Source organism: Brachyistius frenatus, unplaced genomic scaffold (assembly GCF_029030835.1).
Source record: "Brachyistius frenatus isolate BFR_SWC_R1_liver_20210118 unplaced genomic scaffold, ASM2903083v1 Contig_285, whole genome shotgun sequence".
In the NCBI taxonomy this organism is placed as follows: domain Eukaryota; kingdom Metazoa; phylum Chordata; class Actinopteri; family Embiotocidae; genus Brachyistius; species Brachyistius frenatus.
In genome coordinates, this window is record NW_027210884.1 from 287,522 (window position 1) to 304,582 (window position 17,061).

At 39.8% G+C, this 17,061-nt stretch overlaps 1 protein-coding gene across 1 annotated transcript; it reads left to right on the forward strand.

Moving 5' to 3' along the window:
- The first annotated feature begins 485 nt into the window (after positions 1 to 485).
- kcnk5a (potassium channel, subfamily K, member 5a) lies at positions 486 to 11,364 on the forward strand. The gene is made up of 5 exons (XM_069722317.1): positions 486 to 691; positions 7,333 to 7,444; positions 7,714 to 7,880; positions 7,974 to 8,142; positions 8,291 to 11,364. The coding sequence occupies exons 1-5, from the start codon at positions 506 to 508 to the stop codon at positions 9,253 to 9,255; spliced, it is 1,599 nt and encodes a 532-aa protein (XP_069578418.1). The 5' UTR covers positions 486 to 505; the 3' UTR covers positions 9,256 to 11,364.
- The last annotated feature ends 5,697 nt before the right edge of the window (positions 11,365 to 17,061 follow it).

The window sequence follows — 17,061 nt, forward strand, 5'->3', positions numbered from 1 at the left end:
AAATCAACAAATGTCTGAGTTGGTGCCTCCTTCTGCTTGACTTTCTGGGCGGTTCCCCGTTTCTCCTCTTCTCTCGTCCACCCAATTCGATAAGGCAGTTTGTTTCACTGGCCGCGCACGTGGAGAGCGATCACCTACTGCGGCTGCGGTCCGACGCGCGTTTCGCTCCCCCCTCCAAAAAAAAAAAAAAAAAACAACTTTCCCGAACTGCTTTTTTACACTATTAGGTCGCGGGTCCGATGCTGCCGGCAGCTGCGCGTCTCACTCTTCTTCTTTTTTTTTGTTTTCTCCCCTCAGCCCTCTCGCACGGAAAGAAGAAACTTTTTTTTTTTTTTGTAAGCCTTAAAAGATTTTCTGAGAATGAGCCCCGCATAACTTCGGGTATTGTTGTTATCCACCCCTTTCCTTTCTCTTTCTCTCTCTCTCTCTCTCTCTCGTTCCCCCCCCCACCCCATCCCATCCCCTCTTGTCCCGCGCACCGCACGTTGAGTCATTGTTCATAAGTATGGTAGATAAAGGCCCCTTGCTGACTTCTGCCATTATTTTTTACCTGTCCATTGGGGCAGCGATTTTTCAAGTCCTGGAGGAGCCCAATTGGAAGCGTGCTGCAAAGAAGTATAGTGCAGAGAAGGATAAAATACTTGCGGACTACCCTTGTCTGTCGAAAGGTGATTTGGACAGAATATTAGAGGTATGGACACGTCGTTAAATTGACAATTTTTCCCTTTTGAATTCCAGGAAATGGATCCCACTCACCGCATTGCCTGCGTCGGCTATTTCAGTCCGCATCACAGTGATTTCGAGGTGAATCACCTGACCTGTGTTTAATATGCTGCTGCAGGGTTTGTTTTTTTTCTGCAGGGCTGACACATTAGGGTTTAATAATAAACCTCGGCTGGCTTACACCAAACTTTAAAAAAAAAAAAAATTTTAAATTTAAAACTCCTGCAGGATGAGACGTTGTCAGTCCGCGGTTCATCTTTGTGCGGGTCAACACACCCACTGCTTGGAGCCACCGGCCCCAAAGCCACACCAATTGGCATGCAAGGCAATTCGTGAGTGCATGCCTGTGTAATTTATTGTATCTTTGGCGGGGTCCTAATGTCCATGACTCGTGCTGATTACTATTTTATTGTAGCTACAGTTTGTTTTTCTGATGGAAACCTGACATTGTGTCTGGAGCAGTGATTGTGGTAGCTACCGGAGGGGGGGGGGCAAAGGGCCCAATCTGCAACTTCAACCCTTAAAAAGCTGAAGTACATGGTGTTCTGCTGCCAATTTCTTGTCAATGTGGCAGTTTTTCAACCAGTACTAGAGCGGGTGCCATTGACCTCCTTGTTACTTCACTGTCAACATTGAATCAACCCTGCTGTGATTTTTGTTTTTTGTTTTTTTTTCCCTGTGTTTGACCCCATGACATGTTGTTTGTTCACTTAACTGGAATGTTAGCACTTTTGTGACTTTAATTATTTCCATTTGTCTGAGATGGATACCCTGTATGATTTGTGGTGGTGGTGGTGATGGGGGGAGGGGGGGCAAATCTTTCACTATAGGAAGTGCGCTGAAAAGAAGCTTTTTGCAACATAACATGTCGGAAGAAGAATCCCCTGCGCTAAAAACACCGACGATGGTTCACATCTGTCGAGACAAGATATCGGGTATTATTGCATTTGTTTTTGTTGTTTTTTAATTTTGCATTTTGCACTTGCAAGTGTGACCAGAAACATGTCTGAACCTGTGCCCCCTTTTTGGGCCCAGTATTAGGGAGATTTATTATCTCCCCCATCCCCCTTTCCGCTTCCTTCTGCTTCTCCCTTTTGTGTTTGGGGGACCAATGAACCTCCCCCGTTCATGGCAACCTCTGTAACAGTCAAATACTCGCAATGGCTTAATCTGAATGGAGTTGGGGGAAGGACGGTTGAGAGGTTTTGGAAATGTCACTTTGGCAGTTGCCGTGGCAAACTGAGAAAGCGACAATATATTTTTTTTAGTATTTAGTTGTTGTTGTTTTTTTTTTATGGGACTCTTAGAGGCCACTCAACTGTAACTGAAACATGTCCTGCTCCTGTGGCCTCTCTGGGGGACAAAGGCAACATAATACCATCTGTCGGGTTTCAATGCACTTTCAAAAGATCTTTGCCGATAACGTTGCATGTTTGACATCTTTTTCCAGCTACACAGTTGCATTACTAGGACAGACTCGTAGCTCTTTTTCCCTCTGTTGCAGTTTGCCGAAACACCTGCTGCAAACGCGTTGGAGCTGATAAATTTACAACACATGGCCCTTAAGTTGCCTTTTATCAACCTCATTTGTGTTAGCAGCTGAGATTCTATTACTTTTCCATTATGGAAACTTTGCTCAGCTTGTTAACAATTAAAATATATATAAGCAGTCTTAACAAGAGAAGGCGACACTCTTGTAAAAGTTTGTCTTTGTCTTAACATGGAGTTTACTATTAACTTTAGGACCCTTGAAGTGGTCACAGTTTACAGATTTGATTTTATGGCCCATCAATGTTGGCTTTTGAGAAGCTGTTGTAAAAGTTCAGTAGAGGGGGGGGAGGTGGACATTATCTCCTGCAAATAAACATTCAACACTGAGCGACCCTAGTTGTCGCCTGAAGTGTGACCGCTGTGTTGTCCAGAAGCACTGCAGGAACAGGCAGGTTTACAGCGAGGCGCATACTACCAATACTTGAATTTATGTATGCACTGTGTATATTCATTATAGAAAAAAATAGTGTGTGTGTGTTCACAGCTCCTTGTGAGTGTTGAGCCATTGCGGCGCCACAACAAGCCAATGTATCAATTACTTATAAAAATGGGTATTGCAAATTGTAAATTCTATTTTGAATGAACTACTGAGACAATTTAATGTGAGCAGTTGTCTTTATAATTTGCCTTTTAAAAGAGTATTTAACATGTAAAAGTCTATAATACATTCACTTTTCCATCGCATGACATATTGTTAGACGTGTTCAAGGTACGCATATACCACAACATGCTGCGTGTCATAAAATGCAGTAACGGTTATTATGATTTGAAATGGAATTTAGCTTTTAAAGTCACGTGTCACTTGTAATGGCTCGATCTGCAATGCAGTCTCTAAAGTTGCCTTTCCTCAGTGCCGCTTGTAAAAAAAATTTCAGAGGAGCAACATCGGGGTCATTTGATTTCACTCTCACGAAAGGCGGTCCGCATTGAGCGTGACTTTAAAGATCACGTTTGCGTGGCCAAGTGAGACGCCTGCAAGCGCAGCACAACAGACCGCTGTCACATGTTTGAAGTGAAACATGCCTCTCAGGCAGAATTTAATAGCAGAAATGAATGAAGCAGCACACTGTTTAAGGGGGACGGCTAACTTTGTCATGTGCCCGAGTTTCTGTCTGGGGATCGCTTCCTTGAAATAGACAAGAGTGTTTCTTCCCCTTTAGAAAGTGTAATGAAGGGGGTGGGGGGGGAGAAAAAAAAATCACACCGAAGTCATGTAAGGCAGAAATGACGAGGGTTAAGGCAAATCTAATTATAATTTGATTTTACAGCTAACTGGGATGGCTACATGTACCGTGTGTTGTCGATACGTTGGCGAGTTAACGTAGAAGTCGGTAGCGTAGACAGGTTGCAACCGTTCAGCAGCCTTCTGCAGATTAGCCTGGTGAGCTGTTAACCTGCAACAACCCAATCCAGTTCCCCCCCTGAGTTTAAATCACCTAAAAGTTAATCAACTCAAAAAGAAATGAGAATAAAGAACAATGCCAATATGTGTTTTTCAATAAAGCCGGTCTCATTTTAATGCAGTATTAAGAGCCTAGTTAAACGCAACCACTCACACTGTTAATGGTGTAAAAGTCGCTGCTCAACAGATGTAGGATGTAACACTTCTTTTACTTTTACTGCTTGCTCCTTTTATGTAGTCATCAAATCCACCAAAAAGCTGTGCTCAAATTTGTCTGGACTTTTTCTTGATGACATCAGTTTCTTTTATTCATGTTAATTTGTGAAAATATGTTTTGTGCGTTGCAAAAAAAAATCGCACAGTCAGCATCCCCCCAACTTGTCCGGTTTGCAGAGTTTGTTTCCTTACTTTGTGTTTGATTTTTTATTTATTTTTTTTTTTTTTTGGACCGGTGCAGACAGTCAAATATCAGTATTGTTTGCACAGATGCACTGTTAGCACCCCGTCAGGCTCAGTATCAGAAATCAATACATAACGACATGGAAGAGCTGGAGTGACTTCATTGTTTGTAACTCGGTCAATCCTGCACTTGAGCAGCTGTTCCCATGTTGTGGTGGAAGTGGAAAAATACTGAGGAACTGGAGCAGCATGCTCCGCCGCCAGCTGTCTGATAACAGTTAGTTTGTCATTGTGGTTTTTACTGTTCTTTTAGTTATCAGAGTGTGGCAGACTCATAAAACCTGCAGTTTGGCAATGATATTCAGTTCTACAAAAGTAAAGGAATTTTTTTTATGAGTACTGTGACATGGACTCTGTTTGACTGTGGGAATATGTGTGATGTGCGCTGTAGTTGGGATGCTTTTTTTATGGCACCGTATCGTAATTGTATTTAAGAGGCGAAGATTGTTCGTCGCTTAACAGTGGGTGTGTGCTTCCCCATAAATGATTACTATAACAAGTTTGTTTCAGAGGAAATAGAGAGTCCCGGCCTCCAAAAAACAACTACCACGTAATATACTGTTTGCTAGAATGCCAGCAGCTTATTACTGCCCACAGCTTCATTTTAACACAAGGTAAACAGTGGTATACATGCCAACAATCTAATGACGTCTATATGATGTGTTTTTCCTTGTTAGGAGGAAGTGGGTGGGTGGATGGTTCGATACAACAGCAGACTTGGGTGCAGGAGGAACAAAAAAAAAAAAAGTATCCTTACTCCTGCTGCTATAGCACTTAATAGGGTGTTCACTTTTGTAAAAGCAAGGATTTGTTGATTCCATAAATATTATAGTGCTCCAATAATGCAGTGTGGTGAAGTTCATCATAACACTAATGTTATTTTCCCTCTTTATTTGATTCATCAGGCTCTGGGTGTGCCACTTTACAAAATGCCAGTTTGCTTACAATCATTTTTAGAGAGATTTATGACAAAAAGTGGAGTTGTTGTTTTTTTCAACAAAAAAAAATATTTTCCAGAACTAACTATGAGTTTACAAGACGGATCATATTCATTTCATCCAGTCCAGTTATTCCATAAACGTTATAGTAAGAGTACATCCATGTTGGTAGTTGTTTCAAATTCAGTTATGTCCAGTGGTCAGGCACGTGACAAGGTAGGTAGGTAGGTAGGTATATACTTTATTAATCCCCGAGGGGAAATTTTTTAAAGCCAAAGCCAGTTTAACAACTTCCTCATGAGCCGGTTTGGGCTCACTTTGCTAATAATTGTCTTTTATCTTTCTTCACCAGTGCTTGTGCTGTTCACCCTGTTCTTAGGGTCATTTGTGACCTGAGGCGACCACAGGTTCACCAGTGACTGACCTTTTAACCTTTTTAAGGACCATTTGCATTGCCGAGTGTGTCCGGTGACTCCATGGAGACCATGTTTTCCCTGGTTACCACTTGTCCAGCTTGTGTAGATGAGAGTTGAAGAGAAGATATTTACAGATTTGCATGAACATGTGTTTGAATGGTCGTGTATTGGGGAAGCTTGCACTGAAGGTGCGCTGCTCAAACTTGCACTGTGCCTTCATTGTATTCCCGTGAATCAGCGGTTTTGGACGTGTCAAACTTCAGCTGTTTTCGTCTGGCAGACAGACTGTGAACGTGTTCAGATCACCCTTATTAGGCTAGAATAAGGTGCAGGGCTGAATACACACAGACACCACAAACCCGGTACGTATTTAAACATCTGTGTCCCACAGAGCAAAGAAACCTCAAATAGAAATAATATGATTTGAAATATCTACGTCAAAGTTATGCAACTTTGCAGCTGTGTTATCATAAACAGCTCATCACTTTCCGTCAGTATTGCCCAAGCTACCAGAGAAGCCTTTTTTCCAAGGAAGTGTTTTCATTCTTTGTACAAAACCAGATTTATTATAAGGCCAAAAAAACACATCATACTAATAAGGTGTGTGCGTGTGCATGTGTGTCAGAGGTAACTGGTTTTACACTGTTGGAGGGTAAATAGAGCCAGACATTTCAGATTTTTGCTGATAGACTGCTATATCTTCCCAGGTGTTCACTGCTTACCCCCGGTCCTCAATTATGTACTTGTTGGGTGTAAAAGGTTCCTGTCATCAGTTTAATCCAAATAGGATTTTTAGCCTGAACATGGTCATTAGGTAGTTTACCCCATGCATAAAAAAATGTAAGCAGTCATCGTAGATGCTGTCGTATGGGCCGGCAGAAGTGCGTAAGCAAACGGCACACGATTGAGGTTTTTTTTTCCCTCTTTAATTTCTAGTCATGGATTGAACACAAACTTGGTCATCACTGCTGTCATCCTGCAGCCAAACAGTCCAACTGAGGAGCTGTGTTGTTTCAGAAGACAAAACAATGGCCTTCCCCTTGTTCTGGTAATTACAGAGCAGACCTGTCACAGACCTATTATTATTAAAGAACCAAGCATCTTCCAGTACTTTGGGGCTTATGTGAATTTTGCCAAAGCCTGCACATTTGCCCCCCCCACCCTCCCCTGGAAGCACACTGGGAGAAAAGAGTGTGGGCTAACGCATTGTCCCGGCACACATGGCCGGGTGTTTGCTAATTCCCAAGAGGGGGAATTGTTTATTTGTGGCTGCTCAAGGACACGTATGGTTGGAAATGATTGATTAAGCATTTTCTGTCCCCTCCTTTGGATTTCAAAACGTCGTTACAATAGTGAAATGATGCATGTCATGCTCAAGGTGGTCAAGCAGTTTAGTTTTCTTCTGGTATTGTTCATATTCGGTGAAACTTTGGATCTCGGGAAAAGAAAAGCAAGCATAACGCAGAGAAACCATTTTAGAACAACCTGTCTTATTTAATCCAATGCCTCATCATATGATTATGTAATAGTTCTTTGGGGTTGTAGCACTTGCCTTCCTGTTTCTCTATCTAAGTAAGCAATGGTTGGAACCATAAAGCCCTCAGGTTAAAGGCGACTCTCCAGGGTGCCCGAGTGTCATTTCAGCTCATCAGTGCTACCGAAGATACCATCTCACAGGAAGGATGTGGTGGAAAAAAATTAAGCTTGCACATGAATACTTGCTGTACTCCTTGTGCTTGGCTCATTTGACTCTTTTATAACTGTTGCTCTATATTTCTCATTAAAGTGAACTCCAGCCTTTTTTTTTTTAATATTTACAGTTTTTATATAATTTTTTTCTCAGGCGGTGTCAGATGCTGCAGGCCAAGGGGTCACCATAACTGGCAGCAAGACATTCAACAACTGGAACTGGCCAAATGCTGTCATCTTTGCCGCCACAGTTATCACTACTATCGGTAAGTGCTTTTAGAGGTTGAGGAGATCTAGTTTTAAGATGAGAAAAACACTTTTTTTTCTTTTTTTTTTTATGTAAAGGGAAATTGAAATTAAGTCTGTTACTGCAGTGGGAAAAATAAGCACTTAGCTGTCAGTTGGCATGATTTTTTTTTTTTTTTTTTTTAGTTACCCAATATCTCCAAGTCAAAGTGACAGGTCTTGTGGACTAAAATTGTTTCAACTATGCTACTTAAACTTAATACTTTGTTTCTATTTTCAATTTCTAAAGGATATGGGAACATCGCCCCGAAAACTTCGGAAGGTCGCGTGTTTTGCATCTTCTATGGGCTGTTTGGTGTGCCTTTATGTCTCACCTGGATCAGCGAGCTAGGGAAGTTCTTTGGTGGCAGAGCCAAGCACCTGGGCCAGTATTTAACCAAGAAAGGATTTTCACTGGTAAGCCAAAAAAAAATGTTGTATGTTAAAAGTACCTGCAACGTTTTGTTAACCTGAAGTAATTCTTTCTTTCTTTCTTTTTTTCTTTTGCAGAGAAAAGCTCAATTTACCTGCACAGCGATTTTTCTCCTGTGGGGTGTGCTGGTCCATTTAGTCCTGCCACCTTTTGTGTTTATGTCTCAGGAGGGTTGGACATATATTGAAGGCTTGTACTTCTCATTTGTCACCTTAACCACAATTGGTTTCGGGGATTTGGTAGCAGGTAAGCTGAGAAATAAATCCTTTTAGTTTATAAACTTAAGCCAGATAATGTGATTTCCTAGAACATATCACATTTTCAACACTTAAGTATCTTAATCCGGTGCAGAACTTCGGATTCAAATTACTTACAATTTTCTTTGTCCCTGCAGGTGTGGAGCCCACTAAAGAATATCCAACTCTGTATCGTTACTTTGTGGAAGTGTGGATTTATCTGGGGTTGGCCTGGCTTTCTTTGTTCTTCAACTGGAAAGTGCGGATGGTGGTTGAAGCCCACAAGGCACTGAAGAAACGCCGCAAGCTGCGCAAGCTGTCTCTAGATGAGCTCCGGCACTACAAGGAGTCTCACAAAGCTGCCCTTCGTTCGCCACCCACTCCTAACGATGTCAACATTTTCAGCTTCTTGTCCAAGAAGCAAGAAGGCTACAATGACTTGATAAAGCAGATTGGCACCAAAAAAGACAGCAGAACCAGTTGCGGCAACGGCAACACCATCAGTAAGTCCAAAGACACTGCTCGCTCCAAGAGTTGCAATGACGCTCCCATGTTTAATGGCCACACCATCCTGAGCCTGGACCGCTCACCCCGCCAAAAGAGACGCTACAGTTTCAGCGACCGCGTCACTGTTGCTTTTTCAAAGTCCAAGAATTACCTCCTGGGCTCGGACAATGGTTTACTGCTAACAGAAGACCATGTAGAAGGTGATCTAGAACCCGACCAGGACCAAATGTATGAGAACCAACTTGACAAGGACATCGACGTCGAGGACGGAGGAGCGGTGGATTGTGGAGCAGGTTGTCGAAGGAAATGGGACTCTAAAGAGTACCATCCTCTAACATTCCAAAATGCAAACATTACTTTTATTGACGAAGAAAACTTTCTCAGCAATAACCTGGAGGAGTTAGAGGAGGAAGAGGAGGATGGTAATGATGATGATGATTCTTCTAAAACAAAACTATCCATTACTACATGCGATGAAAACATGGAAACGAACTCCAAGGATGAGCAGAGTTCTGAATCTGAAGGGTCGGTTTTCACTAGTGATGATTCAGAACACACCCACTCCTATGAGAAACTTGTAGAGGAATATGCAAAAGAGGACAATACAGAATCTTGAGAAATTGAAGTTGCAATTGGAGAATATACGAATTGTAACGTGAACCATTTAAAAGGACATGAAAAGTCCCAACGCACGTTGAGGGTCCGATACTGAGCCAAGATCAAATTTCAGATCAATGCTCTGTTAAAAAAACATCCCTCATTTTTAGACTTGTGCTTCCTATAAACTCTTGATCAAATTACCTTCATCTTGCTGTTTATAGACTTGCAGAGCATCACATGTAACCCTGAATACTGCTCAATTTGTCGCTATTTTTATACGGTTTGAAAAACTAATATGCCCCATTTTTTTTTTGTAATGTCCAAACAAAGAACTATTGCCTGAGTGATACTTTTTTTTCTACTCAGAAATTCTATGGGGAAACATATTTAATTCCCCATAGATGTATCTATTTATATTCACCATATTGGTGTTTTTAATAATATTTATTAAAGTGAAGGACATGGTAGCATTTATATAACGGCTACATGGGTTTATGCGTCTGCAATTGCACAATTTCACCAAATGAGGACAGATCAAAGTCCATTTCAGCGCAGATTGTCCTTTTTAAAACCTGAGCCAAACATGTGTCTTAAAGAAATGAAGGGGATTCTTTTTGTCATTTGGTTAACTTGTCTTAAATCACCATTTATTTTGCCTTCTTAAGCAACAAAATTGTGACCGCGATAGAGATCCTCTGTGATGCTTATTCAACATCTGAGTCTTTAGACCTCCGGAGAGTAAACGTAACTGTCACTCTGAACTGAGTCGAATTTTTTTGTTTGTTTTTGTGCAGATCTGTTCCAAACATTTTTTTTTTTTTTTGGACTGCTGTATGTATTGTGACATACAGCAGACACCTCTCCGCAATACACTCAAACTGGTTTTGTGAACACATTTCTTACAGTTCTGTTTTGCTGCTGACTGCGTCCCAGTTGTCAGATTGGTGACTTCGGCCCTTTGCGATGTCGGTGCGTAATGAGAAAGAACCTTTTTCACAGCAACAACATTCTTACTCTCTGTCTCTTTAGCGCCATTTCACTTGATTGTGTTTGCCATGTAAATATTGGCTGAAAGCCCATCAGCAGCCACAAACACGGCTGTGCTCAGGACACGGCCTTGCTACTCGTGTTTGCCAACGGGCAGGGGGGACGGGGGGAGTGGGGGCTCGGCTCGGCCCGGCCCGGCGTGAATGGCTGAAGTACCGCTTATGACAGGCCTCCAAAGATAACTTGTTGCAGATCAATACTCTTGATGTATTTTTCAGTCATGAGACCCAGTCGGTGGTATTGGTGCTTTTAACTGTCCAGTACTGTTTCCCCATTTGTTTGATATGAGCACAAAGCTGTAATCTTGTGATGTCCAAAGCTCTTTAAGCTTGTGTTTGAAATACTGCTAACCCACTGCCTTTTGCACACATTAACTTGCGCACAAAAACTTGAAAACAGTGTTACTTTGAATGGTAAAAATGGCAGTGATACAGTATCACATAGCAAGATCTACTTTGAATTTCAACCAATTGTCTCATTCAAATTCAGTAACTTTGAATATTATACTTTTAATGTTGTCCAGTTTTTGTATGGTCTTTTTTTTTTTTTTTTTTTTTTGGTGAACACAAAATGCCCATTCAGATTCTTAATTCTGCTTTACACATGACTGGTGTTATGTGAATAACCTTAAATCCATTGCAAGGCAGAGCATATACAATACGATGTGACTCTGAAATGGTATCTTTTCAATGGTGGTTTGGTTTTTTTTTTCTTTGTTTTTTTTTTCTTCCTCTTTTGTATTTCATCACAAGGCCACCTTTTTAGAGTACTTGAACAATCTGTCCCATTTCCACTGGGTTCCCTGGATGCATTCGTGCAGCATTGTTATGCAGCCATGGTACTTGTGTGGGTTGAATTTCAAGTGTGTTTTTAGAAAATTGACTAAGAACAGGTTAGATGAGTTTAAACCATTGTCCATTGTTTTCCTCTTAATGTCGCTCCATTGTGTAAAAACTCCAGTATAGTTGTTTTGTATAGTTTAAATGTCTTTTTTTTTATGATTAAATTATTCATGTTTGTAAAAGTTTGTATATGATTTCCAAACAAAACTGTATATATCCTGTAAAATAAACATTAAATACAACTTTATTTTGTGTGATTATTTCACTATTGTATTAAAGAGGTGCCTCTGAACATTTTACACATGAAAGTTTCTCAGTGCTGTCATTTTTTTTCTGTGGCTTTGGAGCGAATGTTTGAAGAATGGCACTGTAGCTTGGACTTGCCATTTCTTTTAGCCAGAGTGGCTCTGAAGATGGCAACAAATACTCTCATTTGGCTCAGATGGCTCCTCACTTGGATCTAATCCTCGTGTTTTAGCTCTTCTCAGTGGATGTCAGAAACATTTGCAAAATTGGAAGAATTATATTTACCGAACAGGAATGCTCCCCCCTCAGTGTTCCCCCACGTTTTGTCAATGCAAAGCATCTTAACTGTGTACAAAAGAGCTCCTGCTGCCTGTTGACTGCAGCTCCCACAATTAATAATAATTAGCGTCAGAATACGAATGGTGGAAACGACACAAAGACAATTGCATTTTGTTTAGTAAAAGATGCTAAGGAGCAACAAAAACAGCTGTAGATTACAATCTACTGTAAACTAAATAGTCTAGGATAGACCATCATTAGGAAGTTAATATTATGGGATTTGTGGCTTCTTATTGGACTGTGCATCTTTCCTCAGTCAACCAAGATGAATGACTAAATGACTTGAATAGCAAATAGTATTTGAGCCAACGCTGGTACTTCCATTATTGTTTCTACAGATCTGCTCTACACTATTCATCATTAGATGCTGTTGATATTACAGAAAATCTGTCTTCACAATTTCCTGGCGGTTCCTTTTTATTGCCTTATCAGTAAAAGCAGTAAACAAATTCCGACCATAGTAGTGTTGCTATCTGGTTAAAAAAAAATCTCTGGGAAAGGTAGGACCAGATATTTGCCTATTTGAGGCACTAAATGTACCTAAAACAACCTGTTGTTTTTACCCAACATGCATCTTTGTTTTATTTTCTTTTACTAAAATGTGTATATGTATGTGTTACAGAATTTGAATTTGACCTTAGTGGTTATTCAGTGTCAGCAGGTTCTGGTTTAAGATTTGCATTGTGCATTAAGCATGCTATAATGTCACCTGGCCTTGCTCATTATGCACACACAATTCAAGGTCATGAAGTCAGACAAGTGAATCAGTTCAATTCAATCACATTTTATTTATATAGCGCCAAATCACAACACGGGTTATTTCATGGCACTTAACACATTGAAGTCCTTGCAGCAGAACATATTTCTTAGAACAGCAATATACAGAGAAACCCAACAATTCAACACTTCCCACATATAAACCAGGAGGCAAAAACTAATCTTTGGAGAAGGGAGAACAACCTCCAACAGAGGGAAGGAAAAACTCACACTGCAAACGGTCAAAAAGCAGATTTGCAAACGTAGTATTAACAATTGAAGGGAATATCAATTAATAGCGAGGAAGAGAGAGAGAGAGACCACAAGCACAATGATCTTCAGCACATCATCTGGGCTTCTTTGAAAGTTCCCTCAACAGTTTGTTATAGAATTTCAATGAGTTCTAATAAGAGTGGAGCTGATGGAGCCAGGCTCTTGACATTTTCTGATCTGCTCAAGGAGTCCTCAGATTAGCATCTGCATAATAGTCAGTTATTTTTGGCACAAGCTGAAAATGAACACCATTGGCTGAAGGGATTGAGCAGAAAAAAAAATCTGAGTAAAGAATCCACCTTAGAGACCTGTTAAATAGGCGAAATTGGACAATAACCCACTTATATTTCAATTGCCATCTGAAATACTTATATGATGTTATTGCTACCTTCTCAGTTTCATAGCCTGCGAAGAAAATTCACTCATTAAAACCTGCAGTGGAAACATATTTCGTTGCATTTCCGCCATGAATGTTTCACTGGTGTTAGAGAACCTTCACCCTTATTTATGTTACCTCATGATGATTACTGTCGACAGTTACTGAACCAAACAATTGACAGCTCAGTGTGAAAATGTGCTGAGTCTGGTGGAAACCAGAATGTCTCCTGTTACTGTGGGATTCCATGCAACACATAAATCAACTCTGTTTAACATTTCCTCGCTCTGAAGTGTGATCCAGCATGTACGGAGCAATTACTGTGGATACTGAAACCTTTCCTGTTTAAACAGATTAACAGATTGTTTTTCTTAAGTATTTTTTGGATTATTTTTTTTAATTTTATTTATTTATTTATTTTGTGCTTTTTGTTTTACAACCAGAGTGGAAAGATGACCATAAATGAAAGAAATGCTACAAAGATCATTGTCCCGATTTGAACCGGTTACTGCAATTTGAATGTATCTACATTCAAATAATTTCAAAAATGATTTACATTTCATTTATATTCATTTAACAGTGTATTGAAAGACATGTAAAAACAATTTGGCGATGTCAACCTGTAGAGCTGAGTCTGCAGCTTCCCTTGACTTTACAAAGATTTATAGTTAGTTTCAGTTTGTGGATTAGATGTCCAACTGCAACAATCCTAATTTACCCCAACTCACATTGTGTTATTTTTGACTGCAGACTTTAATGGCTGTTCACTGGAAAATAACTGCTGAGCAACAATAGTTAGAAAAAAGTTAGGACCTAGCTATTGGAACATTCAGATGCTAAAGGTCATATATCTCATTCAGAAGTTGGTTGGGACCAAAAATGGAAAGAGGAGACAATGAATACCAGACTTGAACACAATTGCAAATGTATAATAATTATTCTGTTTTTCTTCCAATGTGTTTCTATTGTCCTCAAGTGGCAAAAAAACTCAATTATCACAGCTCCAAAGATTCACATCAGAATTTACAACAATCAAATTAAAGTTTGAACATTTATTGGGACTAAACCGCAGCACTGTGCAGGACTAGCCTGGAAACGCAAGAAAAGAACTCATCAAGTGTTATCAGCAAAATATTCTGACCTTTTAGGAAATGTAAAATTACATCGTGTCCAACTGTGCAGCCACAGAAAGCTGCTCAAATGAAAAATTGCATTACAGCTCCAAGAAATTAAAGAGTTTTCAACTAGTCTCAGTGCAAATGTGGGTAAGGGGGTTGGAAGACTCAACATCAAAAGCACATTGACTACAAATTGTAGTAATCAAAATAACTATAATTTTTAAAATGCCTTAGGACAATAATAATTGGAATTTGGTCTCAGACTTGTCTCAGTCACTCTCTGTGTTGGGACTCAAAGAGAAAATTCAAAGCCAGTGTTGTCTTTTGGTCCGTTCAAAAAGAGAGCAACAGTATATTTACTTGTTTTGAGACTGTGCATGGCCTCATGCTCATTTTGCAATAACCTCAGCTGAAGGGGGATCAGAAGGTCTCATGTCTTCATTTTTACGGCACTTATACTGCTCACATTTTACTACACGGTCAGCAGTGAGGATTTTGTATGGTTGGGGGATTTTAGCAGTGAGATTAGATCCGGGTCAAAGTTGTATGCTCTTCATAGACAATCTGCCTCCTTTCAGTTTGTTGACTCCTAAACTGCTGATAGTATGTGAAAACTCGCAGTGAAACCACACATTAACACAGTAAACTTTATGGCATAATTTAGCAGAAACAGAAATGGCTTGTATATTGTCATTGAACACCCAGAAAGTTCAATTGCAGAGTTTTAAAGAACAGACTTTATTTGTCATAAAAGAGTGCTGTTTAACCTTTGGATCTAAATTACCATGTTCACTGCAGCTGTTCATAAGATCACATAGAACTACAACATGTACTAAAAATCAAACATGCACATATGGAGATGGTGATTGCAATAGGTAAAATGAAAGAAACACATTTCTGTAAGATGCATATCAAAAAGTAGGTCATGTACAAAAGTAGAATTATCTTCATTCAATGTATTCACTTTCAACGACTCACAATATTGAGTTAGGGGAAGTTTCCTTTCGTTTAAATTATATGCAGCCGTGGGCCTCTAACGTAGCCTTCTTGGCAGCATTAATTTCTAAACAATTTTTAGGACAAATAAACAATGCTACATGTGAGACTGGAAAAGTGATGTGACTTCCACCAGATGTAACAAAAACAGTGGAAAATTAACCATTGGTGTGATGAGTTGCTGAAATTTGACACAGCCTTGTTGAATGGCATTATAGAAACAACAAAGATGAGCCAAAGCTAACATATTATCTTTCAATTTGATGTGACAACAGTCAAAAATATGTAGACTTTTGTTTGTTTGCCTAATCCTAATTTATCACATGAAATCGTTTATCTCTTTCTTCCATGTAAGCTAAAAGGCCTAATATTGCACTCCCAGTGACCTGTAGGGTTTTCAAACTGTGTGGTCTTCTGTCTATGTACTATTCATTTGGAGTGTCAGATTATGCAGTTATGCAAGGAGGCATGAAAGCAGCCAGCATGGCTACCTCTGTCTTTCACACTGCGCTACTTCCTTCAAAGTTTGTGTTTCCTAGAGGTAAAGTGAACTCGTGAATCGATTACAGCAAGGCGCTGTTCAAGACTGGTAGGCACTTCAAGTCACCGCCTAGAGTAAACCAAATCACATTCAGACCGTTTTCCATTGTGTCTTATATGCTATAAAAAGACATCTACTTAATTTGATCTATTTAAATTCCACAATATAAGTGTAACTGGTATCATGTGAAGTTACACATCTCTGTCTAAAAAACTGCAAAACAATCCCAACGTCTCAGTGTGTATGAATACATCAATGCCATCTCCCTTTGTGTATCAACAGCACGTCCATCCTGAGACAGGACGATGCCAGCTCACTTTTTTTGTCAACAAAGGAAGAAGGGGAACCAGATGGAGAGTTGTTTCTGGTGCCTGTAAAACAGCAAAGGCAACAACAGTTCAATATGTAGTGGCCCAGGACAGGGAAATGCAATGAGCCCAAGGAAACCTCTCCGACACCCAATTGCTTCCTGAGTTTCTGTGTCCGGCCTTCCGGACCGGAAGCTTTTGGGCAACCCCCAGATGTGCGTTTGCTTTGTGTGTTCATGTGTGTGTGTGCACTCTACTGTACATTTGTGTATGTATGTGTGTGTTTTAGACGTGAGAGCGAGCTGGGATTGTTAATGAAGACGTAAGAGGTCCACTGGCAGATTGCCCAGTGCTTTTTAAAGAGCATGTAAGAAAGGATGGGAAAGAAAGACACAGAGTATTGTTGACAATGCAACTTACAGCCAACCGTGTATTATGTTCTCAGGAAGGAAAGTAGTAGCTTTGAACTTTGACCAAACAAGACCACACCAACATGATGCTCTGTGAGGTCAGTTTTGACACTCAAAACATTTACATGACCATTTTACTCCATATAGTAACGCGCTATAATGGATGACTAATGAAAGGCAACAACATAACTGACTTAATGTATAATTTAACAGAAGGATGACCTTGAAAATCTCTTATAATCCTTTTCTGCTGCTGGTGTAGCTTACACTTCTTTGTTCCTTTACTCTTTTATCACCACAAATACTGATCAAACCTTTGGCACCTCTATAAAGCATTTATGAGATTAAGTCCCTACAATAAAAAATAAAAAAGCACCATTCCATTTTCTCTGATGTTCACAGTCAAGTCCCTTAAAGAAGAAAGATGAGATACAACATATGAGCGTAGATTCAAAAAAGACAAAAATAAATAAATAAAAGCAACATAAGGTTACATTGAGATGTATGCACCCTTTTTTAAAAAATATATATATATTTTTGATTGTAGAGTGTATTTTTTTTTTTTTTTTT